At 52.4% G+C, this 27,341-nt stretch overlaps 1 protein-coding gene across 1 annotated transcript in view; it reads left to right on the top strand.

The window, feature by feature from the left end:
• The first annotated feature begins 9,637 nt into the window (after positions 1-9,637).
• Positions 9,638-27,341, top strand: part of POLD3 (DNA polymerase delta 3, accessory subunit) — a 30,474-nt gene continuing 12,770 nt past the window's right edge. The window contains exons 1-9 of the mRNA XM_044418549.1: positions 9,638-9,761; positions 11,094-11,149; positions 13,485-13,587; positions 16,006-16,045; positions 18,853-18,985; positions 21,562-21,826; positions 22,628-22,700; positions 23,608-23,767; positions 25,546-25,652. Of these exons, the coding sequence (XP_044274484.1) occupies positions 9,702-9,761; positions 11,094-11,149; positions 13,485-13,587; positions 16,006-16,045; positions 18,853-18,985; positions 21,562-21,826; positions 22,628-22,700; positions 23,608-23,767; positions 25,546-25,652 (997 nt within the window). The 5' untranslated portion in view covers positions 9,638-9,701. The remainder of the gene's footprint in view (positions 9,762-11,093; positions 11,150-13,484; positions 13,588-16,005; positions 16,046-18,852; positions 18,986-21,561; positions 21,827-22,627; positions 22,701-23,607; positions 23,768-25,545; positions 25,653-27,341) is intronic.

Below are 27,341 nucleotides of genomic sequence, written 5' to 3' on the forward strand. Positions count from 1 at the left end.
AGTGGCCATCTCTGGATCCAGTGACGCTTTCTTCAGGACCGGTCGGACTACCGCCTCCTTTAAAGGGGCAGGCACCCAACCCTCCCTCAGAGAAGCGTTAACCCAAGCCGTTAAGTTTGCGCATCTGAGCCTCAGCTCTGGCAGTTCTGGCTATAAATGCATGCCACAATTCCTTCTGAGTGAATGTTGTCAGTCTTCCCCACATCAGTCCACATCCAGAGCAACTCTGAACATCTGCAACGGAAATCTGTTGCACTGGAGAGGTTTCTGGTCATATTCCGTAGGGCCCCTTTGCTTGGGAAGGACAGTCCCCAGGCCTATACGTTCTCCCTGTTTGTTCCAAGACAGCATCCTAGAATAGCTCGGATAGGGCCTTTTTTGTTTGTTTGTTACAGAGAAAGTGCGGGGGGGGGGAGCAAACAGTCTTCATGGGACCCTCTTATGCCCTTAATCTGCAGAATTCCCTGAAATGCAAGCTAAAAACCTCTGATCTCTGCAAAAGAGTCCTGTGGCACCTAACAGGTGCACTGCATTATGGTGTAAGCTTTCAAAAGCGTTGTTGTTGTTAGTCGCGAAGTCTTGTCCAACCCATCACAACCCCATGGACAATATTCCTCCAGGCCTTCCTGTCCCCCACCATCCCCCAGAGACCACCTAAGCTCTCGCCGACTGCTTCAGTTACCCCATCCAGCCACCTCATCCTCTGCCGTCCCCTCCTTCTTTTGCCATCAATTGTTCCCAGCATCAGGGTCTTCTCCAGGGAGTCCTTCCTTCCCATCAGGTGGCCAAAGTACTTGAGTTTCATCTTCAGGATCTGGCCTTCTAAAGAGCAGTCAGGGCTGATCTCCTCTAGGACTGACCGCTTTGATCGCCTTGCGGTCCAAGGGACTCACAGGAGTCCCCTCCAGCACCACAAGCCAGAGGCCTCAATCCTTTGGCGCTCAGCCTTCCTTGTGGTCCAGCTTTCACAGCCATTCATTGCAACTGGGAAAACCATCGCCTTGACTGTACGCACTTTTGTCGGCAGGGTGATGTCTCTGCTTTTTAGTGTGCTGTCTAGACTTGCCATAGCTCTCCTCCCCAGGAGCAAGCGTCTTTTAATTTCTTGGCTGCAGTCCCCATCTGCGGTGATCTTGTGTCTTTCAAGTTTATCTTTCCAATAATGAGAATGGGTGGGTGAGGATTAACTGATACAGAAACTCAGCCATGAAAAGCTGGGCTGCTCCTACGCGAAATTTTGTCGAAAGGCCGCTCACGCCCTCCAGGCTGGCTCGTTGCGCCACCTCTGCTGAAGGATAATCTTTGATGTAGTTCCAAACTGTTCTGGTGTCCTTAAGGGACTTGCCTTTGAGCACCTTGGTTAATAATTTGTAAAAATCTCGCCTCGGGGATCAGGGCTCCCCACGTCGAAGGGGCTAAACCTCACAGAGACCCTCACACAGCTCTGCGGGTCAGCCTCTCTGCTCCCAAGCGAGGCCTGTCTGCAGCACTGGCCCTGCACCAGAATGCGGGGCTGGCTCGCAATAACAGTACTCGGGTTTGTATAGTAGCTCATTCATGCCCCACAGAGCCCCTTGGTCATCCTCATTCACCCCCGTCCGTGGAAGCAGAGGGCAGAGGCGCCATCCCCCGTCCTGCAGAGTGCGGGAGAGGAAGGCGGAGGGGAGGCTCACCCCGCGCAGCCCAGCCCAGCCCAGCCAGGGTTAACTCCCACTGGGCAGCTTTTCCAGCGGAGCTTCTTACTTCCTGTGCTCCACCACCTCAGGAAAAAATGTCAACATGAAATTCCAGCTTGACCCATTCCATCTGTGCATGCGTGCGTAGGGCAAAGTTACTTCCTTCTTTCCGGAGGATGTACCACGCCGCTTCACGAACATCAAAGGCCGACGCGGTGCCTCTTGGCTTGCCCTGGCGAGCGCCTGTGCCGCCGCGGGAGGATGCCGCGATGACGACTGTGTCAGAGGTAGGAAGGGGAGAGCGGCTGAGCCCGGCCGGGGTCACCTTGCTGCCACCTTCCTGCTTGCGTGGCTGAGAAGGGGCCGCGGACGAGGCTGCCAAGCCGTCCACCGAGGGAAGCGTGGCGGCCAAGGGCTTGGAGAGGGCGGCCAGAGGCCACTCGCCCAGCCTCTTGCGCGGAAGGGAGCTGCGCACCACGGGAGTGGACGTCCCCCCGTGGAGCTCGAATGCGTGCTTGAGCTTTTTGCGGGTGCAGCTTGGTGGGGTACGGATTCCGCAGGCCACCACAGCTCCCCCCGCTCCCCCTCCCCCCACCCAGTGTCAGGGGCCATTTTGCTCCTAGTCGCCCATCAGCCGTGGAGCCCGCCACGTGTGAGGCGGGGGGGACAACTCTCCAGCTCACCCCAGGTGGGGAACCTCTGGCCCTCGGCCCAAGGCTGCTGCCCCACGAAAGGCGAGGGCCAAGTCTCGGCAGCTCCGGGGGGGCTGGTGTCTCATGGCGCTCGTCTCCCCTGGAGTGGTCCTCTTGAGGAGGAGGCAGAGCTTGCAAGAGTTCGTGAGCAGCCCCCATCAGAAGAGCAGGAGGGGCCAGCCCCGGGGGGAGGCAGCTGTGGGCCCCTCCTGGCAAGGGAACGCCCTCTCCAAAAGCAACGCTGGCCAACTCCAAGCGCTTCCCTGCATCAAGGGGCAGGCCAGGCGAGGAGATGGCCCATTTGCAGCAGAAGGCTCCTCATGAGTAAAGGACTTCACCAAGGAGGACTGCACCCCCAGGGCCTTCCTCCAGGTGCTGTCCCTCAAAAGGCTCAGAGGGTGGTGGGGGGCAGGGCCTTTCCTGTGGTGGCCCCCATCTTTGGAACAGCCTCCTCACTGCAGCCCTCCTGGCTCCAAATTTGCCATCTTTGGGGCAGCAAGGTAAGACAGCCCTCTTTGTGGAGGCTTTTAAAGACCTCCCTGGTCACTCGGGGGGCTGACATGATTAGCCAGGTGCCTTTTTTATTCTTGGCTGGGTCTTCTTTGTTGTCTTTCAATGTTCGTTCATGGTATTTTAAATTAATTTTTAATCTTGTTAATGTTTTCCTCTGTTGTATGTTACTGTTTTTGTACTTGGTTGGAAGAGCTTTGGCTGCAGAAAGGAAATCACTACACTAAAAGCCCCTGAAGCAGCCCCCTTCGGGCACCGTGCCCCTGGCTGCTCCTTGGCAGGCCCCTTGTACTGCAGCTCCCTGGTTTCTGAGAAGCTGTGCTGGCGCCGGACCACCTGCCCCCCGTCTCACCTCTGCGGCCTGTTGCAGGCCGGCCCTGTGCAGGGCACTGGTGCTCTGCCTGGGCCAGCCACAGTCCCTGGGGGCGGCCGGAAGAGCTGCTTCCCAGGGGAGAGCGAGTGCTTCCCAAGGGCCAGCCAAGAGACGCACAGGGGAGGGTGGGCATCCTTTAAGTACTAGGCACATAAGCTGGTTGAGTCATATTGATGGCACTTGACATAGAAGCACCATCATGTGCAAAAGAGCATCTGCAGGTCGGCACACCTCCCTGTTCAGTCCGCTGCCCGGGGGCTCACTGTGGATGGCCCCCAGTTCCAAGCGTCACATTGGAATAGGTCTGGGCAGCCCTTCCAGGACAAGGCATCTTCCAGCAGGGATGGTCCTCCAACAGCCCTTCAAAGAGAGGTCTGCCTTCTGCGAAAGGGAACACCGTTCTGGGCAGAAAATAAATGCACTGGAGTGCAGTCTCCGAGGCTTGGCGTGCAATTAAACTGCAGGAAGGTCCAATCTTTTGAAGGTGGGCCAGGCATACGTGAGAAAAGCCACTTGGCCTCTTCCGGTGAGGATGCTCCAAGGAGAGGGCCCGAGCCAAGGAGCGGCAGGCGTGCTGCGTTGACCTGAACTCTGGGCCTGCTTCCTCCAGGATCCCCGCAGTGCATGAACATGAGAAGTCCGACGCAAGCAGGAACCGTCCTCGGCTTCCTCTCTTCCCATCACCAGCTCAGGAATGCAATTTTGGCTCAGCAAATACACAGATGGACCGGGAGCCCATCCTGTCTAGGAGATCAGAACTGGCCAAGAGTTTGCAAGGGCTTCCATCCAGGTGACGGACCGATTCCTCCCCCCCAGAGCAGAGCAGCATCACCTCTCATGAGCGCTCATGCCGCTTTCAGAACTGGAGGGCCACGGAGCCACCCTCCCCACTCCACTGGTGGTCTCTTTCATGGGACACTGCCATTTTGCCGGTAGCTCTCGCACCAAGACGAGGGAGCTGAATTTTGCAGCAAATACAAACTAGTTCTGCGGACGTCTTTATGGAGCGAAGCGTCTCATGGGGCCAAACAGCATCCTGGATCTGTCTTCAAGTAGTTGCACTTCCACCATAACACCTGAGGACAGGTGTGCCCACCAGGCAAGCCACCCAGCGTGGTTTTCATACTTCACGGCTCCTTGAGTGGACATACCTGACGGACAATTGGGCTCAGGGCTGTACCATCTCCTCCTTCCCTCCCAGTCCCCCAGGAGACCCCGTGGGGGAAGAGGAGGCTCCTGGCTTTGACAGCCGCGAACTCAAGCTGAGATGGGCTTTGCCATGGCTGTCCAGCCTGGAAGTGCCGCAGAGGCCGGAGAGTGGATCAGGTACGCTCGCCTCCTGCTCCTGAGGGGACCACTGGACGGGGGGGGGGGGGGGCTGATCCGGCCAACAGAGGGGAAGTCACTGGACAGTGCTACGAAAAGGAGCCGCACCTGAGCCACGCCCCTCACCTGAGCAAGTGGGAGGGCAAAAACCAGCTGGCCTGTGGACTGTCCTGATGCGCGGCACTAGACAGCTCCCGGGGCACATGGGCTGGGGAGACATCAGCTGTTTTGCCTGCCCTGGTTGTTTAAGTGCTTTAAAATTCAGCTTTAACTCTCTAGTGACATGTTAGGATATTTTTGCCATTCTCTGGATCGTATACTGTATTTTACTGCATTTTACAAATTTTTGTATGCCCCCTGAGAGGAAGTTTTCTGTCCAGAGGTATAGCAATAAAATATGTAATACCCAGTCTTGTGTGTGTTTGTGTATGTGTGTGTTCCCTGCTTGCTGATGGTGTTGCAGTCCCTTATTGAGAGCGGCTTCCTGGAAGGCACATCCGGAAAACGGACGCTCCCGTCCCAGTGGGGCCTTTCCGCAGTCCTTGCCGTCCTGCTCCCGGGCCTCTCCCATGTCTCCAAACCATTTCCACAGCTTTCCTTGGGAAGAAGGCGCACCATCTGTTACAAGGCAAACGGGAATGCGATTGCGTGCATTGCGGCAATTCTGCCTTGCGGAAGCTGCACCCAGAGCTCTGGCTAGCAGAATTTGTAAAGTCAGAGAAACACACACCTCCTGGATGGAGGAGGAGGAGGTGGCAATAGGCCTCTGCTGCTGTTGGAAGAGAAGCGAGTCCTCCACACTCAAGTTGGGGGACTGAAAGCCTGCAGAGGAGATGGGTTTCCACCACACCCCCGACACTGAGAAAATGTGTGTGCGCCAGTGTCCCGAGGGCGAGGGCCGTGCTCCATGGCCAACCATCCTGGCCGGGAATCAGAGGCCTTTTCCCTGCCCAAGCATGCGCAGAATCGATGGGCCCCTCTGCACCGGAAAGCAGCATGTGGCGGCTTGCTTGGGAGCGGCATTCCGCTTCCGGCACCGCATCCCAGCTGCCCCGAGCCAGTGCGGGGGCTCGCTGCGCCCTCCCTGCACGGTCACCGCTCATCCTCGGTTGGCATCACACCCGTGAGAGGGCACCAGCTGAGTGGAGGAAGCCCCTCCGGGGAGGGCGAGACCGTCAACGGGGCCAGCTGGAAGCAGGGGGTCGCTCCGGGTCTGCCCCGGGTCCTTTTTCTTGCAGATGGCGGCCGCCTTGGGCAGCAGCCGAAGAGCAGATGCACCTGTTTGCACCCCTTTCTGCGTTTGTTATATTATAGTATTTATATCGAAGTTGTATTTTGCCATTGTAAACTTTCGATTATATTATTGCATTTATTTTGTCTTATAAGCCGCCCGAATAGCCCCATGGGCTATGGGTGCATATAAAGGTAATAAATCGAGTCAGCCAAATCTTTCCTCTGATTTTTAAAAATGGGCACAAGGAGCGTACAGCAGCCTCCTGCACGCCAGAGAACTCTTCTCCTCCGCGGGGTCACGCAGTGAGTGTCCTTAAGCTGTTCCCACTCACTGCCTTCCTAGCCGGAAAACCTCCTCTCTTCCCCGCCCTTTGCACGCACGTTGTGGAAGTTTTCATTCACAAGGAATCGCTTTTCTACGGGACGGTTTACAGAAGCCGAGCCGAGCTCAGGAAGGCCTGCCTGCCGCTTTCTTTCCTCCTCTTTTTTACAGCCTCCGTCCTCTTTGTGTTCCTTGCGTTTCCTGTTTTGAGTTTGGTGGGCAGTTTCCTGACCACGAGAAATATGTCTCTTAGGGTCAAGCATGGATCCATGCCCTTTTAAGGCTCAGGGGTGCGTTGCCATTCCTGTGATATCCTGCCTGCAAGGGCTAGGGCTGTGGTGATGGGGATGATGGGGACTGTAGTCCAGCCCACCAAGAAGGTGCCAGATTGAGAAACGCTGGCTCAGAGGTATTGTGAGTGCTTGAGGCAGCCTTTTTTGTATGCCTGCAGGCGGCTGCTCGGAAGGCACAGATTTCAAACCGGGCCAGCTTTTCTTTCTCATACAGCCTTGAGATACGTCAAGCCAGGCAGGTCCAAACCTAATTGTCCCACAAGATGGAAGCTAGAGGACTCCTTACTCCTTTCTTTACTTTTGCAGCTGATTCTCTGACTGAATTCAGTGCATAGAAATGTTCTAATAATAATAATAATAATTTGCCCTGGTGCTTCCACCTACCCTGCAAGACGGAACAAGACGAGAGCTTTCTTAATCAACAGCTGCTGTGCCACTCAGGCTAATTAACTTGAGTTGCCCAAACACATGCAGATTCAGACCTGCTAATTTTTCAGAAGGGCCGGACTTTTACCAGATCCTTGTAATTGAGTATTAAAGCTGAATGTAGTGGTTAAGAGAATGTAGTGGGACTGGGACTCAGAGGATCCGGGTTCGAGTCCCCGCTCAGCCATGGAGCCAACTGGGTGACTTTGGGCCAGTCACAGACTCTCAGCCCAACCTACCTCACAGGGTTGTTGTTGTGGGGATGAGATGGAGGAGGAGAATGATGTAAGCTGCCTTGAGCCCTTTGTAGGAAAAAGGCAGGATATAAATTGATAAATAAATAAATAAATAAATAAATAAGCTTCACGGGCTTGAGATCAATTCTGTGAACAACTGACAGAGATGTAGAGTAGAGTTATTGTTGTACAGAAGATGCACATGCCATAAAATTATTATATACTTTTGTTATTGTTAATGATTGTCCAAAAAATTGTCAAAGAAATTCTGTGAGCAAGTGACAGCTCTTTAGTTAGCCACAAGCCTTTATCAAAGGGTTCAAAGCAGGAGAAATGAGAACATTGTACAAAAGTGAAAATAATTCCAGGCCGCGGGACATGGCCTAGCCTCCATCATTGATATAAACCACAGCATCCCTGCATGTGCCAAGGCGCACAGGGCTCTTCACCAAAGGGCAGCAAACATCCTCAAGGCAAGCGGAGGGAAGGGACAGAAATGCGCAGCTCTGCTGCCGTCTCGGGCGAGAGGGCGCACGTGCGCCGTCGCTGCTGCGATTTCTCCCAGCCGTGTTGTCTCCGCTGCACAGGACGGCCGCAGCTCTGCAGGCGTCTCCTCGCCTTGGGCAGCAGGGAAGCTCACGGAGCGCCGAGTGCGTTTCTCTGCGTGGGACCCTTTCTCTCCCTTTGCCTTGAGGTACGGGAGCGATGCCACGTCCCTCGTCCCCGCAGCCCACTTGCCCGGCACTTTGGCGTTGCAGCTCCCAGTCCGCTGCTGCCCGTGCTGGCCGGAAAAGTGGCCAGCGTGGCTTTCTGGAGAGCCGGCCGGGCTCTGAGAGGCCTTTGTCCTTGGAGATCACCTGCATTGTGGGCCTACTGCAACGGAGCACCAGCTGCAACCCCGGTGGGGTGGGAGGACATCTTGGAGTGTGTACAAGGCCATGGCTGGGGACACGGGCAGTTGGCCGCTCCTCCCATCCTCTCCTGCTCTTTCCACAGAGCTGGGGGGCCCGGGCTTCTGCCCCAGAGCCCTGCCCCGATGGCACCACTCTCTGTCACTGCAGAACTGGCACTCTGCAATGCACTGTCTGGCTTCCAGTTGCATACATGGCAGAGGGGTGAAACTGCCTTCAGCCTCAGAGCCAGAGGCCCCTTTGGAGTCCGTCTGGGGGGCTGCATTCCAGTGGTGGGTGGGATTTGAAGGGTGCGCCAACAGCAGAAGGCGCAGGGCTACCCCTGCACTATTTTGGCTTGGAGTTCTTATAGCGGTCACTCTGGCTTGAGAGAGGCATTCCAACTTTTTCAGAGGAGGAGGAAAATGTGCAAAGAGCAGGGCCCAACATGTGATCAGGGGAAAGGGTTTTGACACCAACTGGGGAGCTGCAGGGGGCCAGTTGTGTGGGTCCCCAAAGGAGGACCTTTCAGGGCGGGCAAATTAGCATCTCTACGGTGTACGTGGGAAACGACATGCGGCACAGATTCCTGATCAGGTTGGGAATCCCACTGTTGGAATCAGGGAGGATGGGCCTTGGCACGCTCTGCCCAATTAAGCACAACAAGGGGGAGGGACTGAAAAACAATCTTTTTATCCTGGAGAAGTTCCATCACTCCAAAGTGGCAATTGACCCAGAAGGTAGGGAGCAGTCCCCTTTTATACCCTGGATGACCACGCTGCAATGACAGATACTCATCGGATTGACATTCCAGGCATGAGCACCGCTTAGCATGTCTGAACTCAGGTGACCTCTGCGCACCTGGAAGGCTGGGTCACCTTAGGACTGGGCTGAGGGCTTTTGGCAGGAGTTTGCTCAGTCCTTAGCCACAGGTGATGCCCTGTGGTTGCTGTGGATGCTCAGGACATGACCAGCCCACTCTTGCCTAATGCTGGCAAGCCAGATACGCCTCTTCAGTGCTGGACCAGTGACCTCAAGCAATGACATAGCTCCCCTGTGCATTGTCATGACTGGCTGCCAGTGTGAGGATGGTTGGGACTCACGCAGGGAAAGGAAGCTGGCAGTGTGGCTGTTCCAGGACTGGGGTGGGACTTGGCAGATTGGGCTTCTAGTTCCCATTTCACCCCTGAAGCTCACTGGGTGACTTCGTGGCAATGAGTCTCAGCCTAGCCTACCTCACAGGGTTGCTGTGAAAATAAAAGGAAGGATTTGTAAGCCGTCTTGGAAGCCTGGCCTTGCAAAGGGAAAAAAGGGTGCGATTTACATGTATTTTCATAATATTAGTACTGAGAGCTAAGCCTGTTCCAAGTCGGAGCCTCCCAGAGCCTCAGAGTTGCAAGGGGTTATGGGAGTCGCAGTCCCAAAGCGGCAGGCGGTCGCGCAACCTGCGGAGGCCGGTGGGCGTGGCGTCTCGCGCGCGCGGGCGTGGGCGGGGCTTGGGAGCGGCCGTCCTCTCGCCCTCCTCCCTGGAACGGCCCCCGCGCGGCCGCCGTAGCGCGGGAAGCCCGCGATTGCCATGGGGAAGGCCTCCCGAGTCTCCCCGCGCGGCTGCCGTAGCGCGCGCGCGCGGCGGGCGTGAAGGCGCGAGGGGCCTCGCGTCGCCCCGGGGGCGGCTGGCGGTCTCTCTCCGCGCTGAGGCGCGGGCGGAGCCGGCGCGCCCCGCCATGGAGGACGAGCTGTACCTGGAGAACATCGACGAGCTCGTCACGGACCAGAACAGAGTCGTGAGTGGGGCGGGGGGGGCCGAGGGGCGTCCTCGCGGGGAGGGGTCGTGTGCGGGGAGGGGGCAGCAGGAGGGGCCGAAGCGGGGCGGGGGGCAGAAGGGGCGGCGTGGCACGTGACCCCAGGCCGTCCAGAGCATCTGTCCTTAACGGGGGGGAAGGCCGTGAGGAAGGCCGAGGTGGCAGAGCCTCTGCCTGTGCACCTGCTCGCTTCCTTATCTCGCGCCCCTCAGTCAGAAGCATCTTCAGCATCTCTTTTTTCGAGTTGTAAAAATGCCTCCCTTCCCTGGTGCAGAAAAAGAAAACACCTAATGCACACGCAGCAGCCTTTCTCGGCCAGGTGTCCCGCAGATGTTTCGGGCTACAGCTCCCATCATCCCTGACGGTGACCCAGACTAGCTGGGGCTGAAAAGTGTTGAAACGCAAAATGTCTGGAAGGCTTTGACACTGGTGCGCGCAGAAGCCTGTTGTCTGCCGGCCGGGGGACGAGTCAGGAAGAAGCGGGCATCACAAGGTTGCCGGTCAGTTGTGGGATGCGAGAGCTGTGGAGGATGGGAGCTAGAAGAGGTGGAGGTGAACAACGTGTGCGCTGCACGTGGGGTGCGCTGACTGGAGGCTTCTTAGACTTGGACTACCTTTTCTTCCTGCCTCTAGAATTGCCGAAGTTCACCACGTGGATTAAACGGACAAATCAAGAATCTTTTAAGAAGGAATGACTCTTTCTTAGCACTTAGTGCCTAAATTATCTCTTAAATATTCCTTTGTATACACATGAAGAAATAGAGTATTTTTAAAAATTTTCAAGTTCTCTTCTCTTCCCCCATTTGTGTGGTTAGGGCTTCCTAGGCCTTTGGATCTCCATCTAGAGGTCCAGCATTCCTTGAAGAAATGGGAGTTTGGCATGGGGTCTGGCCAATCTTAGTCCATGTTCCATTGTTGGACCATTATTGGCGATGTTAGATCTTCTAATAGCTTAGATTTTGTCTCTAAGAAACTCTTCTTAAAATGGCCAATGGTCAGGAATTATGGGAGATGAAAGTTCAAAACATTTGGAGATTTATGCACACATGTGGTCGGCCTGATGCCTATGACTGTGTTAAAGGCACAGTGCAGGGGATGCTGATGAAGTGGATACATAGAGAGAGGAAACCAAGCTGGCAGTTTCTCAGAGAACTGTGGCGATGGGGTTATAGCTGTATTTGAACAGACCCTGTAGCAGAAGGGTAGTGATGCTATAATTGTCTTGGCTTTGTGTCGAGCTTTGCACTAGTGATGGTTTCCACTTTTGTGCAGGCACTATTCCGTGAGTTAAGACTCGGATGTTTTCTCTTTCAGGTAACATACAAATGGCTGAGTTATACCTTAGGTGTCCATGTCAACCAAGCTAAGCAGTAAGTATTAAGTATTGATGCAGCTTGCATTATGTAATCTCTAGCAGATGAAATTCAACCAAGTTTTATGTCATGCCACCAAAAAAAAAGGGTGAATCCACTCAACTCGAACTTTGTTCCTTTTCCTTGGACCTAATAATTGTCAGTGGGATTTTTAAAAAGTGATTAACAAGTAGGTGTAGTCTCCCTTTTATCCCACATTAATAAATAGAGTACTCTTCTTAATCTTTGGATTTCTTACTAGAAACAAACTGAACCAGGAAAGAGAAGGATATGCTTGTGTCTGAAATGGTATCTTTACATTAGGTCACAAAGAGAGACTGTAGATTTTTGTTGTTGTTGTTAGTTGCATCCGACCCATCGTGACCCCATGGATAACATTCCTCCAGGCCCCCCTGTCCTCCACCATCCCCGGAGTCCACCCAAGCCCACACCCACTGCCCCAGTGACCCCATCCAGCCACCTCATTCTCTGCTGTCCCCTTCTCCTTTTGCCTTCCAATTGTTCCCAGCATCAGGGTCTTCTCCAGTGAGTCCTTCCTTCTCAGACTGTAGATTAGCCTCTTAAAAATTCAGTCTTCATAGAAAAGAGACGACTTACAAGATTGGTGATTCCCAAATATATTTGCATGCAGTTTGTATTTTTCAAAAAGCAGATACTGAATACACAAGTATGGTTCTCTTTGTTACTATATGTAGTTTTCAAGTATCTAAGAGCTGGATGGTGGAGCCTGCAAAACCCATTAAGAAGCAGTGGGGTGAGGTAACCCTGGAACTTGGCACTTGCTTTAGGATCACTTTGCTGCTTTGGCAGCTGGCCAGGCATAGTGGGCTTCATGTCTGATAAGCAATGCTCCATTTAGCCTATGCAGGTTTACAGCACTAAATGTAAAGAAATGCTAACACTTTTAGAGTTAAATGTACATGCACAGTTCCTGCAACATGGTGGTGCATTGGGAATATTGGATGAACTGCCAGGGTGTATAAAATTGCATCGTATAAGAAAACCAAGTGGTTCATTTCAGGGTGCAGAATAATAGGCTGATATGCCTAATACCTGGCATGTCAAAATGATATTTTCACTTATCTAAGGTGTAATTTGCTACCAGCTTATAAAAATGGTGAATTTATGAAGTCTCTCTCAAAAAACAACGTGCAGGGTGTGGGGTAACATAGTACAAGAAGAAATTGTTGGCAGATGTGCCTGCTTTTTGTATCACATCACACAGGTGTATTCATATATGCATTATTTTTGTGAGATCAGGATTTGGTATACATTTTCATATCTGTCACAAATAGTTGAGGAGGTGTACCAGTTTGTGGATTGTATCACTGAGGCTGTTGCAGTACAGTGGTACCTCAGCTTACAAACACCTTGGTTCACGACCAAATTGGGTCGCGAACAAACATTTCATGAAAATTTTGATGTGGGTTGCGAATTCTGCATTGGGTGGCGACCAAGATCGCAGCCATCTTCCCACCCCTCACCCTGAGTGGGGAGATGGCCACGATCGCAGTTGTGTTCGTGCAGGGAAGACCCATCGTGTGTGATCAAGGGCGTGCTCCTGCAGGAAAGATGGGTGCAATCTTGGCCATCTCCCCCCCCAACCAGCACAATCACACCCGTCTCCACACCCCCAGCACGCCCCGTTTGCTTCCGTCTTTCCAGTGCGCCCGCGATTGCACCCGTCTCCCCCCCCCCACAGTGTGCAGGGATGACGGGCACGATCTCTCGTGCTGGGGGGGCGGGGAGATGGCCGTACTTGTGCTCGGGGTGGGGAGGGGGAGATGGCCACGATCTTTGTTGTTCTTTGTCACTTTGCTTCACGTTTTTCTGATTTAAAAAAATGGTTACAGAATGGATTAACCTTATTTACATTGAACCTTATGGGGAAATTTAACTTGGCTCACGACCAGAGTCCTGGAATGGATTAAGTTCGTGAGCCAAGGTGCCACTGTAATGGGAAAGACACTCATCCCTGAAAACAAAGCCTGAAAAAAGAAGGTGGATTTTAGGAAGAGAGCTGATCCAGCCCCCTTCTTTCTGAAATCTGGCTTGCTGTGTTGTGAAGGGAATGTGAAAAGGTATTCAGTCACCTGAGCTTCTGCTGTTACTAGTTCAGGGACAGGTTTGTTCCCTCATTTGCTGTTACAGGGGATGAGGCCCAAGGCAAAATTCAGTTTTGCACCTTCTCAGCTGTTTTTGTCTCGGTTTTCTACGAGGAATAGCTAAGTCTGAATCTCTTGCACTCCAAGCAGCTCATAAGTGGACTGCGAATGAAGACTTCAAGATCTGTGTGCTTCTTAATGTCTATTTTTGCTGTCTCTTCATGCAGGATGTTGTATGACTATGTGGAAAGAAAGCGGAAGGAGAATTCAGGAGCCCAGCTGCATGTCACCTATTTAGTCGCAGGAAACCTCATTCAGAATGGACACACCGTAAGTGTTCAGCTGCTTCTCCCATAAATATGGGGGTTACTATTTATAATGTGCAAACAAAGTCGTTGAGGTGGGAAAGCAAAGCAATGGCTACTCAGGTGAATAGAATGAAAGGCCCACTCACTCAACTCTACTGAGCATTGCTGCTGAACAGCTGTCACTTGAGAGCCGGCTTGGCAGCTGAGCATGGTTCGTAAGACCAAACAAGAGGTGAGTCCAGCAATGAAAAGTAAAGTTGTTGTTGTTGTTGTTAGTCCAGGCCTTTTCTCCAGGCCTTCCTGTCCCCCACCATCCCCCGGAGACCACCTGAGCCCATGCCGACTGCCCCAGTGACCCCATCCAGCCACCTCATCCTCTGCCGTCCCCTCCTCCTTCTGTCGTCAATTGTTCCCAGCATCAGGCTCTTCTCCAGGGAGTCCTTCCTTCTCATCAGGTGGCCAAAGTATTTGAGCTTCATCTTCAGCATCTGGCCTTCTGAAGAGCAGTCAGGGTTGATCTCCTCTAGGACTGACTGGTTTGATTGCCTTGTGGTCCAAGGGACTCGCAGGCGTCTCCTCCAGCACCACAATTCAAAGGCCTCAATCCTTCGGCGCTCAGCCTTCCTTATGGTCCAGTTGGCACAACCACGCATTGCAACTGGGAAAACCATCGCCTTGACTATACGCACTTTTGTTGGCAGGGTGATGTCTCTGCTTTTTAGTATGCTGTCTAGATTTGCCATAGCTTTCCTCCCCAGGAGCAAGCATCTTTTAATTTCTTGGCTGCAGTCCCCATCTGCGGTGATCTTGGAGCCCAGGAAAGCTCCCTCCATTTCTTCCCCATCTATTTGCCAGGAAGTGAGAGGACTGGATGCCATGATCTTAGTTTTCTTGATGTTGAGTTTCAAGCCAACTTTTGCGCTCTCCTCCTGCACCCGCATCAAGAGGCTCTTTGGTTCTTCTTCACTTTCTGCCATTAGAGTGGTGAAAAGTTAATTACAGATGCATAGATTAGGGTTGTCTCCATAACAGCAGAACACTGCAACTGAGTCCCAGAATGGCCATTGAAAGAGGAGTAGCAAAATCTGTTGCAGTAATGAGTTGTAACCGACAGAAGGTGGTGCTGTGCTGCAAAAAGCCCACTGCAAGTGTTATGCAGGAAAGGCTTTTGATCTCTGTCGAGACAGCGTCTCCCACTAGGAAGAGGTTTTTTATGTAACGGGAGGGGCACTGTTGTGCATGGAAGGAAGCCTAGTGTAGGAATGGATTTTGCCGCTCCTTATGCTTTGTTGAGCATGGAGTAAGTTGCTGGGAGGCTGGGAAAGGGTGCATTTAGACGATTTCTTGCAGCTCTTTGAACCTTTACTGTCAAGGAGTGTGCTAAAGACTGGCTGCGTATTGGTGTAAAATGAGGTGAGATGGGTAGCCTAGCATGCCATTCAGGAAGGTAAAGTCCTCCCTACACCACAAAAAGGATCGCAGCCTTGTTTGAGAATGATGGCTTGGAGGCCCCTAAGAGTGAAATAGAGTCTGTTCATTGAGCTTTCGCAAGACGAAAAAGTATTCTGGGCATCAGATTGTGCTTCTCTGACTCTCCTGTTTTCTTCCCAGACCCGTGTTGCGGGGGGAGTAGATTAGTGCAAGCAGAAACTTGGTAGAGCAGGGGCCCTTGAGGTGCTGGGTGCCATGACACCCCCAGGTACCTCCAGTGACACGTGTGAAGAGGTTCTGAACAATTATAACTTTAAAAGTATTTCCACATGGTTTTGAATTTACATACATGAATTTGTATGAAATCTATAAAACTTTCTAGGGATTACACATAGGCTTCACAGAAGTGGACCAATAGCCAAATAAGTGTCCATTTGAAGTAACTGTGTAATATCATTCTTTTAGTTGTCCAAAGGGCACAGAGAATCCATTTCCCCTTCCATTTCAAGGAACACTTAAATAATTTAAATGAGCATGTATATCAATCAATATTAATTATTGTTCTAATACAAAATTTACCTGTGTAATAACCTCCTTTGCCAAAGAAGCAGTTACGTTGCACTGCCAGAACACATGCTTATAAGCTGCATTTACTGTATTGCATTGCCAGCAATTAACTACATTAGGCAATCCCTAATTAAAGAGCCTTGTGGTGTCCAAAGACACAAAACAAAGATATTTCCAGAATAAGAGACAGGCCAGGGTCTGAACAGGTAGGGACCAACGTGTTGCCCCTCCACTGATTGGGTGGCAGCCCTCGCAGTTTTTCAATTCCCAAATTCGTCCATGTATCTGGAAAGGTTGGGGACCTCTGAGGTAGTGGATGCAATCCTGAACTGCAGAAATCCAGAAGACTGTCTGAAATGTGTTAAGGATCAAAGTACTGATGTGGCTGTTAAAGCAATGTAAACCTCATTTGCTGGGATAATAAGCTGTCGTTTCTTTGCAGTGCCACAAGGTTGCCGTGGTGAAAGAAGATAAACTAGAAGGTAGGTTTGATAAGAGAAGTACTTCAAAGGAAGCCTCTCTGTCCTAAAATGGCTTCTGCAGTACAAGTGGCACGCAGATTTCTGAGCTGGGGCCGTGTGGCTGCTGCCTTTGTCTTGTTTCCACCCATGCTCATTTCTGACGAGGCCCGCGTGCTTGTTGCCGGCTGGCTGTGCATCTCCTGAGCAGGGTCTCCACGGTGGCGCTGCCAAGCAGAGCCATGTCCCGAGGAGCCGAGGCCCTTGGCGCACGGCACACCCAAGCGCCAAGGCCAGGGCTGCGCAGTGGAGGGGCTGACTGGCCGCTCGGGATGCAGGCGGCGTGCTGGTTAGCAAAAGACGCTCGGGGCTGCCTCTGGGGAGGTTCACCCTGGAGGTGTCGGCTGCCGCCTGACGCTCTTGGGAGGATGGCAGCCAGAAGAATATGGAACCCTGGCCGGAATCCGGCCCTCTTGCGCTTGCTGGACTTCTCTCCTGCACTCGGCCTTGGCTAGGAAGCGAGCTGAGCTAAGATCAGGGCCGTGGAAACTTGGAAACACTTGTGGGCCCTTTCTTGGGCAAAGTATGCAAACCCCAGAAGTCGCGACTGTGGAAGCTTGGAGAGTGGGCATGCGGCTGAAGTGTGCGCGAGCTGGACGAGCTTGGACTTGCGTCCTGCTGGACGACCACGCAGATGCTTGGCATGAAGTTGGAGCAGAGAGAGCACGCTGGAGTCTGCGGAGCTGAGCCAAGGAAATCCCGTGGATCCCCACTGCCAGACCAGATCCTTCGCACATCGCTACAGCAGAGTGTGTCACGCCTGAAGGCTGACATCCCGCGTCCTCCTGCTAGCTTTAATCCTAATTTCTAAATACTCGGTCCCTGTTCACACCCCAGGAAACCCTTCCATTCTCTTCTTTTTCCAGTCAGTCAAGCTGGAAAATCCTTTCCATTGGGATTTGCCACGCTGCCTGTTCCCTCCCCCTGGTTCTTCCTGACCAGCACACTCTGTCTTTCTCTCGAGTGGCGCTCCAGTCGGATGGCGGTAGCACAGGGGCTCCCCGGTTATCGCCATGTTTGTACTCGGGCTTCCGCTGTGCAACCCAAGGGCCGAACAGGCATGAGGTAGCGTGGCCCGGGTGGGTTATTCGGATGCCCTCTCTGACAATAGCTCGTTTCAGGTCTGGCACATGCCAGTCCGGCACTACAAGCCTGGGAACACCCTTCCTTGCCCTGGGAATTGTGGCAAGCACAGGATCCATCTGGGAGCAGGATTTGTCTGGAGGCCCATGGAGTATTTCTGCAACACGGCATGGTTGCAGAGACCCTCCTCCCCAGCCCCAAACTCGGGAATTTAGCCATTCGAAAGCGGATCTCCCCGTCTCTGTGAGGGGGGGGGGTATGCACGGCTGCTACTAACTTTGCACTGGTCCTCAGAAGAATCCAAGTGCCTCTGAGGCCCAGCGCGACACCAGCGCCAAGAGCCCATCCCTGGCCCCCGTTCCCTGGCTCTCCCTGACGATGAAGGCTCATCAGAAGTGAGTTGCTATGAATGTTGTCTAGCATTTATGCAACCTCAGCCCATCACTTGCAAATGGGAGTTAATTTCAGGAGTGATGCAGAAGGGAAGACGCCGTCTGCAGGCCGCTTCTGCTGGCCTCTGCTGCGGGATGAGGCAGGCATGTCCCTGAATGTCCGCTTTGACCGAGCTCTGCTTTATGTGATCTGATAGAGGCTTGACAGGCGCTTTGGACTGCAAGCTTTCAGATGGTTATCAAAGGGCTAGTGTTTCTCCATCCCATTGGATTAGACGTGCAGGCTGGATATTTTGACTACAAATGCTTTTGTAGCCATAATGCAGCTCTGCGATATTTTGTGTGTTGACAGAGTAAGGCTGAACTGCCAAGGATGGTAAAGATTAAGGACAATAGTCTTGGGTTACAAGCCAAAACTGGAAAGGAAAAGTGTCGGTGTCCTCTTGCAGCAGTTTCCCTGATGTCATGGGGCTGTTAAGGGGGTGGGGGGTAAATAGCTTTCCCATCCCGACAGCTCCAGACAGGTAACAGTATAAAGATCTGTCCTTTCTTGGCCACAACGAGCCAGCATGAACACTTAATTCTTACTCCACCCCTGGGAAATAGCTGGCCTCCATTCATGGTGGGCTTCCAAATTGCAGAGGCTTGGGTCCAGGAGACCTACGGTGGCATCCAACTGAAAAATAGTCCCAGCCCAGTGTTTTGCTCTCTCTAAGGGCTGATTCATGCTGCTTGGTGGCCTCCCAGATATCCCTGTACCAAGAGGGCTGGGGTGTCTCCAGAGCAGTATGTGGTGGGGCATCAGAGGCTGTTTTAGGATAAAGCGAACCATGGATGCATCTCGCTCAATATTGTGGGCACTGACCGGCACCCGCAGCTCCCTATTCAAGTAGGAATTTTTCCACCCGTATCCATCTTTAATTGATGTTGTTTTATTCTGGAACTATTCGACTGGGTTATGTTTTCATAGGAAATGTGTATTTTATATTTCATATTTGAAATCTTTCCATAGTAGGTTTATTTCACAGTTAAACCAAACCTTAATCATGTCACGCATTTTCTTTGACTTACTCAGCTGTACGTACTTTGCCCAGTTCCGTGCTGTGACCACATGCATCGTTGCCCACATAGACAGCCTCCTTGTGGCAAGCAGTGCCGCAGCACAGGGGCGGCCCTTTGGTCGGCCACCGCATGCCTAGTCGCGCACGTGGCAGTTGCCAGCAAACCTGAAGGGTAGAACTGCCATCTGCAAGAGGCGACCCTGCTTCAGAGTCCCTCTGCCTGCCTTCCTTCCAGCCATGAAGTCGAAGCTGTCCACCCTTGCGAGTGTCCATGTGTACAGCATCCAGAAGGCCATGCTGAAGGACAGCAGCCCGCTCTACAACACGGACTACGATATCACCAAAGCGAACCTGCAGAACTGCAGCAAGTGAGTCCTGTACCCCTGCTGGATCTCAGCGCCGTCTCGCTGCCACGTCAGGGTGTGTTTGGGGTGCAAAGGGTCTCCGGCACACGCCGCAAACGAGGCTCTGGGGGGTCCTGACTGTGGCGGTGGGAGTTTGCTTCCCTTGTAAGAAAAGGCTGGGGAGGGTCTTCTCCCCACCCCCTCTGCAGCGTCCGTTTTCCATTCAGAACTGGAACACAGCAAATTGAAATGCCACCAAACTTCTGCTCAGCCTGTAGGAGCTGGATTTGTTCTGTTCCCCTTTATGTCAGTCTCCATTTAATGGAGCAGGGTTGTTAAACTGCAGTGCTGAGTTCGAGCCCCCGCTCAGCCATGGAGGCAACCGGGTGACTTTGGGCCAGTCACAGACTCTCAGCCCAGCCTGTCTCACAGGGCAGTTTGATTCATTTATTCATTTAATTATTTAATTCATGTAAAAGCTGCTCGTTCTCACCGTGCTCTCTGGGCAGCCATTCCAATAAAGGTGTCAATAATAACGATAAATAAAATGATGCAGTTAAAATATATAAAGCACAGTATATGTAATCAGACAAAAGCATAAATTAAGACAATAAATTAAAATTAGTGCCATTGGTATAGATGGTCTAAGTAGTGACATGGGAGCATTGAAAGAGGAAGTTTTCATCGGGCACCTAAAACCCCGTGAAGCAGGCACCTGGCAAATCTCCATGCTGGGGCTTTCCCAGTTGGGGTGCCACCCCAGAAAAGGCCCTTCTTGCAGCCCCTTAACTCCCTTAAGGAGGGCAACTGGAGAGCCAGTGTGGGGCATCCTTGTGGGGCATCCAAGGCGGCTTATTTAGCTCAGTTTTTTCCTCTCAACAACCCCGTAAGGGAGGATGAGCTAAGAGGCTGAGACTGGCTGAAAGTCGCCGAATGAGCTCCGGAGGAGAATGATGTAAGCTGCCTTGAGCCCGTTGTAGGAAAAAGAAAGGATATAAATCAAATAAATAAAATAAACTTTCAGGAGGGCCTCAGTTGATGATCTTTGGCGACAGGCAGGAATGTACGGAGTAAGGCACTCCTTAAGGTAATGTGGCCCCAAGCCGTTTAGGGCTTTGTGTGACATACTCACAACCTTGAATTCAGCCTGAACTGGAACAGGCAGCCAGTGCAGGTGATGGAGGACCAGTATGATATATTCATAAAGTGCCATGGTGCAGAGCGATGTTGTTGTGGAAAAGGATTCTGGACAGGTGGCAGTGTCAGCTGCTTTGATTCATAGGATCATAGAATAGTAGGCTTGGAAGGGGCCGTGAAGGCCATCAGGTCCAACCTCCTGCTCTTGCAGGATGCTAAGTTACACCTATAATAACCACTGTATCTTGCTGGGAAAAAAAATCCTTGAAAAAGAAAAAAGGCAGGAAATAACCCTAATAAATAAAGATAAGTAAATAAAGTGACACCCATCTTAGGATCAACTCTCTCTAACTTCTCACTTCCTGTCTATAGTGTAGTCTTGGGGTGAGAGGCTATTGGAACCAGTTCAAGAGCTTTTTCTCAGAAATTAGTTCTTATAAAAATGGAACAAACCTTTCTTGGACTGGTTCATTCTGGGGAGGCTTGGCACAAGATGTCGACCTCTGGTGGCTGCATGACTTGGCTTGCTGGTATCATAGTACCAAGCACACTGTTCCAACCCATGCAGAGGAAGGCTTTCTGGCTTAGACATGTCTCTCGCCTTTTCCCTTTGCAGCAGATAAAGGTGAATTGAAAAATATTATTACATAGCACTTACTGTGCGAGGAGTCCAAGGCAGCTTACATCGCTCTACTTTATCCTCACAAAGACTCCATAAGAAGGTTGGGCTGAGAGAGAGTGGGCAGCCAAAAGTCACCGAGCGAGTTTCAAGGCTGAGTGGGAAATAGAACCCAGCTCTCCCCATCCATCTCTTGAACACCACACCGGCTCGTGATGTGTTATTGAGCTAGCCTGGCTTTGCAATACGGAGAGTAGTAGTCAAATTCTTGACAAGGAGCATCTGTCAACGTAGCGATCTTTCTGGCGGGGTTGGTTCTTGCCCATGTTGGGTTGACTGCAGATGGGAGCCCCTGCTCCCTCCCTCCCTCCCACAAGGGACTGGTTCCACCCTCAGGGAGGTTCATGCGACTTGTGGACCGGATCCTGGGAACACAGGACATCACGGAATTGGTCCACTTGTTAGGCTCAACAATGAGGAGCTCAGTTGATGAACTCACACCCCTCCCCCTCCAGTTCCCCCATTCCACAGTGTCTCCCCCCAGACAGCGGGGTCTTGTTCTCACCAGCCGCCTGGCTATGCTTGCTCGTTCACCTCGGCATCTCAGGACTCTTCCTTTAGTCCACCTTCAGAGCCCGAGCTTTCCAGCACATGATGTGTACTTTGAGCAAAGCCGGCTCCGTCCCTCCAGTGGCAGCTCTAGGAGAAAATGGGATTCGCTTCACTGGCACGCTTCCTTATCCCAGGCTGTTGCAGAGGACCAAGCACTGGGAGTGCTGCTGGGAGAAACGGATGCAGGTGACGCGGCATGGATGCTCAGCTGAAGTGCTCGTTCTGCTTGCAGGTTTAGCGCAATCCACTGCGCTGCTGCGGTTGCAAGGACGGCGGCGGAAGCCCCTCCGCTTGAAGCCGCCGGGCAGCTGGACCCCCGGCCACCACGGGGCACAAGCGCAGCCGCTGCTCCTGAGCTCAACGGCCACGCCCCAAGCACCTCCTCAAAGCAGCCCTCCCAGCAGGCCAAGGGCATTATGGGGATGTTTGCGAAATCCGCCGCCAGGTCCCAGGACTCGCACAAGGAAGCCCAACTGGAGGCGAAGGAGACCCCAAGTGTAAGTTCCAGCACCGGTCATTGTGCTCAGAGCCCTTCGCCTGGGGCTGAGGCGGGCGCAGGGTGAGGCCAGAGAGAGCCTGCCGCTTCCTCTGTGAGACGAGGCACACGGGCTGCCGGAGCAGCCTGCAAAAAGAGAGAGATCAAGTGATGCTGTGGAGGCATCCGCCAGCACCGCCAGCCGGAGGGGAGGACTGTAGCACCTGGCCCCTCACCTGAAGTTCAGACCACTGGTGGTCTGGGAGGCAAGGCCCTCCAGCCTGGGCGTGGGAGGCCTCGCGTTTGCCAGCACGTGGCGCGTGTCCTTTGCTGGTTGGAGCAGGAGGACTTGGGCGAGAGCGCAGTGGAGGCCGCATCTGCCTGCCTGGCCCTGGTTTCGTGGCCTGCCTTGCTCCACTGCAGTTCTTGGCGGTTGCCCTGGGACAGCAGAGGCTTCCTGCTCAGGAGACTGTCTGGTGGCCCCCTTGCCGCGGACGAGGGGCCACTTGTACCGGTTGCAGGCTGTCGCTTCTTTCTGTGTGAGGCGGTGGTGCGGGCAGGAGAGGATAAATACTCTGGATCAGTCCTTACAAGGGGCGTTCTGTCCTAGCAGTCCCCAAATATTCAGAGGTTGCTTGTAGCTTCTGTGTTGGTCGAGAGTTCCTTGCGGGTGAGCAAAAGGTCCATTCTGTCAAGGACTCCTGTGGGAGTCTCCCCAAAAGAAATGGGTATCGGGAAAGTTGCACACGGGGGATCCGGCGGTCCTCCACGCTTGGCTTTCCGTGGGGTCTCTTTGCTAACGGTTTCCTTTAATAACTTGCAGGCCTCCGCCACAAGCAGCAAGGCACCCGCTAAGGGGATCGTTCTGAACAACTTCTTTGGGAAAGCTGCACTGAGTAAGGACTGAAGCTCTCTTTGCATGGTCAGAGCGGAGTGGCCTTTTTATTTAGATATCTGTGAACTCTCATTTTACCGCAGGCCCCTCAGGGCAGTGTGCAAGAGACCGCTTTAGGTAGAAGAGAAAAAGTTGGGAACGGAGCGGTAGCCGCTCCAGCTGAGTGAAAAGCCATGCAGTGCATGCAGGTCTCTCGTTCCCTCGCACTTTGGGTGGGACGTTACTCGCCCTTTATCTGCCTATAACGGGGGGCAGCCTCCAGTCCACGGAGTTTGGGCTTCCTGCATGGGCCCCTCCCAACCCCCCCCCAGGGTCTAAGCAGAGGTATCCCCTCATTATCTCTGCTCCCTGATCAGAGGCAACAAGGAGCTTCTTCCGCGTGCCGGCTGCGAGGGCAAGCAGTGCGAAGGGCGAGCAGAGCAATCCCCTGCGTTCCGCCCTCTCTCTTCCTTGAAAGTGCCCTGTGTGTCTTTGCACGGAGAGAAGAGAAAGTGGATGATGTGGGGGGGAGGGGCCCCTGGATGGCATTCATCCTGCTGGTGTGGACCCCGGGGGCAGTCTGGCCCCAGATGGGGTGGAGCTGCTTGCCCAGCCAAGGGAGCACTTGCCATGAAGGCAGGGAGCTCTTTTCCCCTTGTGCTCTGTGCCATTCATGGAGGATTCGGGCACCAGAGGGAGCCTCTTGGGGGCGGGGGGCACCTGCTGCTGGCGAAGAGAATTGCTGGGCCTTCGTCCCCGTCTGTCTGGGACAGCAAAGCACCCTGAGCAGACGTGAGGCTCAGCCTGGTGGAGCAGCCGCCTCCCGAGTCTGCCCCGAGAGAACGCGTGCCCACCTCAGAGCCCCGTGAAGGCCACGCTGACCCATGCAGCCGTTGTGACCCTTCCACTTTCCCTTGCGGCATGTGCAGGCAAAGTCAGTCCTGAACCCGAAGAGCAGAAGGAAGGGAAGGGAGTTGCCAAGCCCCCAGTGTCTTCCCTGGACTCCAAATCACCTCCCGGCGCCCTGGGACTCGCAAAACCCAGCAAGAAAGCCGAACCTGCAAAAGGGCAGCAGCAGGACAAAAAAAGGTGACACGTTCTTGATTGGTGGTCTAAGACTTTGGGGTGGGGATGGGCCAGCCTGGCTCGTTCGTTCATGTGGCTATTAGCCCTGAACCATGGCAAACAATGAGTGGGGGGGGGGTGCATCTCATTTGCCAAAACTGCACGCACAAAGGAGGAGATGAGCCGTAAAATGCAGCTCAGGTAGAACATCCTCTTCCACCAAATAATGAGGCAGCACGATAATTTCGGTAAAAGTTACCCCTGTCCTGGTTCTGAGTGTAATAATTTAACTTGGTACTTGTTCAGAAGCGTTGTATAAAACAACCCAAGCTCTGTGCCTGGAATGAATCCTGCAGGCTTCAGTACCTTTCCAGACACGGTGCCGCATTTCTGCGCATCCCAAGTTCTGGGGCAGGAGTCGTGGGGCAGGGAGAGGCAAAAAGCAAACTGCCTAGACACACACACTTACCTCATGCCAGAGCATGCGCTGCATTGTTTTCTGTCACGTGGTACCTATAGAAAGTTTTCCTCAAATGGCAAGACGAGCCGCTTCCTAGAATGTCGTGGCATTTTGGCTGGTGTTGCAAGAATACCCTAGAGCTGCCGTTCTGCATGTACTCCCAGTTCCGGGCTCACCTGACAGGCGGCAGCATTTGTCTGCCGCCTGGTGACAGGTGAGACAAGTAATGCTGGCGTGGGCAGTTTCCTGCTGTGCCTGTGCCCCCCTCGCTGGACACCCCGTTCCAGGTGATGCTCACTGGCTCCCTTGTTCTTCGCCTCAGGGGCATGGAGGAGGATGCCTCTTGGCAGGCGGGGCTGAGAGCGCTTCTGCCTCTGCGGCGGGCGAGCCGGCAGCTCCCCATCAATGCTGAAAGAAGCCATTTAATTTTTTTCCACTAGTAAAAGCACGGTCATCTTAAAATGGTTTAAAAGCTGCTCCAGAAATCTGAGACACTACCTCATAGGGAGGGTGACTCAGCTGAAAGAGTACGGAGTGCCTGTTAGAGAGACGTGAGTTTTTGCAGAACTGTATCTTGAGGACAAGCTTTTCCCCCCACTCTGAAGCAGGATGAGCTCTGGGTGCGGGGCTGGTTGCCTTCAGAACTCTGCAGTCACTTCCATAACATGGAATCTTGCACCTGAAATGCCTTCCAACTTTCATAGTCTGTTTTGTTTCAAGGATCAAAGCAGGTTATACCTCCTTTAGAAATTTGGATAAGCTGTTAAGATTTTTGAAATAAATGAAAATCAGAAGGGGTTGGCGGGTGGTCTCCTCACTTCCTCCGCCCGCTTCCCAGTTGCAAAGAAGGCTCAGAGTTTCCTCGGTGGACTCTCCTTTTGTGCCTTCTCCTCCAAACCCTCTGTGCTAAGATGCACGTGTCCACAGCCCGTGGGCCTTAATTTCAGGCCTGCAGTCTTTTCACCAGCACTTGTGAGCGCCCCGCTTTTGCCGACCGGCAGCAGGAAGCACGTCCTGCCAGTTCTTTCATGTGGCTGCAGAAACGCCACTCTCTAAGAGATCCCATTTCATTGCATTGTGGCATTAAAAAACCACCACCGTGGCTCTCGGGGCACCCATTTCGGTTGCTTCTATTTGGCAATTCCAAGTTTGTGTTCATGGGGGAGAATGAGAATTCAGTTCAAGCGACAGTCTTTACTCGAAGCAGGTAGATTCTGTATTTTTCTTGAGTTCAGATTACTAGTCAGGACACCCTTGGCTTTGGCAAAGCCGCCTCTTTTCTCTCACACTCTCAAAGCACATGCATAGTGACATTATTTTATTTTATTTTACTTTTTTGCAGAGCAAAGAAGATGGAGGTATCGGATGATGAAGAGGAGGAGGCTGAAAACCTGAAGAAGAAGAGGCGCCGTATCAAACAGCCTGAGTCTGACAGCAGCGATGATGAAGGTAAACGTTGGTGTGATCGGCAGCATTTTGCTTCCTTTGACGCCAGTGCTGGGTCGAGTTGGGGCTCTTTGGCGATAAATGATGGCTGCTGCACCGAGCGTCTGCCTCAGATGGGTGCAGAGTCCCACTGGAGTGCCGCCTTGCTTCGCTTCCTTATTTTCACTCTGTACATACGAGGTCAGCTTTTCCCTAGTGAAACGCGAAAATGTGTGGTGAAGAGCGTTTGCCTTTATTCAAAAAGTGTATCTGACCCTGGCATATTTGGGCTTGGTGTTTGACCCCCACCCCACCCCACACGGGTTGCCGCTGCTTCTATCATTTCTGTCCCATCCCACAGCCAAAGTTCTCTGGGTGGTTTGCGTCAATCCACAAAACGGACAAGAACATGCAATAATGATGTCAAGACCTGCAGGCAGCCCTGTGTACACGTCGTGCTTCTGCAGCCGCCCTGCCCACTTGCCCGAGAGCAAGTCACTTGTTTGCCGTTTGCGTTTCAATATTATCTATTTTATTTCCACACCACTGCATGGCCAAAGCTCTCTGGCCTGCTCACAGCAATTAGTGTTGCGTCAAAGAGAACAAGGCACAACTTCTGTAAATGCTCGTAATTCACTTGTGCCAAAGATGCGCTACGATGAGACTAAGGGAGAGGCAGCAGAAGATGGAAGGCGGTGATGTTCAAAGCAAAAAGGCAGGACGGATTTTTAAAAATAATTTTTATTTTCTCTACAATCTAACATTAAAAACATCAGTTATTTAAGACATTGCACATACTGTGTTGACATCTTACTCTTTTTAACAGTCAGTAGCCATATTCAGTTCTACGCATAGTCCCGTTTCTCTAACCAATAATAAAAAGAGCTCCAAGTTTGATAGAAATATGTATTCTCCTCCTCCTTCAGAGATGAGGTTTCCGCACAGCCCAAAATCTTTTTTAAGATCAACTCTTCAATAGGTGGCTCTTCATTCCTCCAGCGTTGGGAAAATGCAATCCTCGCTGCAGTAATTACATGTAAAATCAGATATATCACTTGTTTATCAAAGTCATCAGGGATAATGCCTAATAAGAAAACTTCAGGTTTAAATGTTAAAGGTTTCTGTAGCATTTCCTCAAGCCATTTATGTATTTTAACAAGGTGAATTTTTAAAAGGCAAATGAGGAAGAAGCTCCTTGTCTATCATATCCTCCCCACTCGCCAAAAAGCACTGGAAACTTCTGCAGGTATCAGCAGCTTTCTTACAAATATACCTCTGTGTTCTAGCTGGCCAGAACCTTTATACATAATTCAAAGAAGAAGAGCAGGTTTTCTTCAAGCTTCAAGTTCTGTTCTGCTGATTCTTTGCAGTTTTCTCTGTATGTGTGCTCTGGAAGCTACAGTAGTCTTGCCTTGACAGCTCAAAGCGCTCAGCTTCCTTTTGGAGTTCAGAGCAAGAGCGTGCTCTGAGTCTCCTGGAGGCTTTTGGGACATCCCATGGAAATAGCAGCGTCCAGCCAGGAGAGGTCAGCAGCCAAGCAGTGGCTCCTGTGCTGGTGTGGGGCTCCGTTTCTGCCACTGTAATAACATCCCCATGCTCAGATCCCAGAATATTCGGGTTGCCTCAGTGCTGCTGTTCAGAGGAAATTACCAAGATATAAGTGGGAAATGGAGGGAGGGAGAAGCAAGCCCCCTGCAAGCCAGTCGAGAGATG

Source organism: Varanus komodoensis, unplaced genomic scaffold (assembly GCF_004798865.1).
Source record: "Varanus komodoensis strain SLA01 unplaced genomic scaffold, ASM479886v1 scaffold91, whole genome shotgun sequence".
Taxonomy (NCBI): domain Eukaryota; kingdom Metazoa; phylum Chordata; class Lepidosauria; order Squamata; family Varanidae; genus Varanus; species Varanus komodoensis.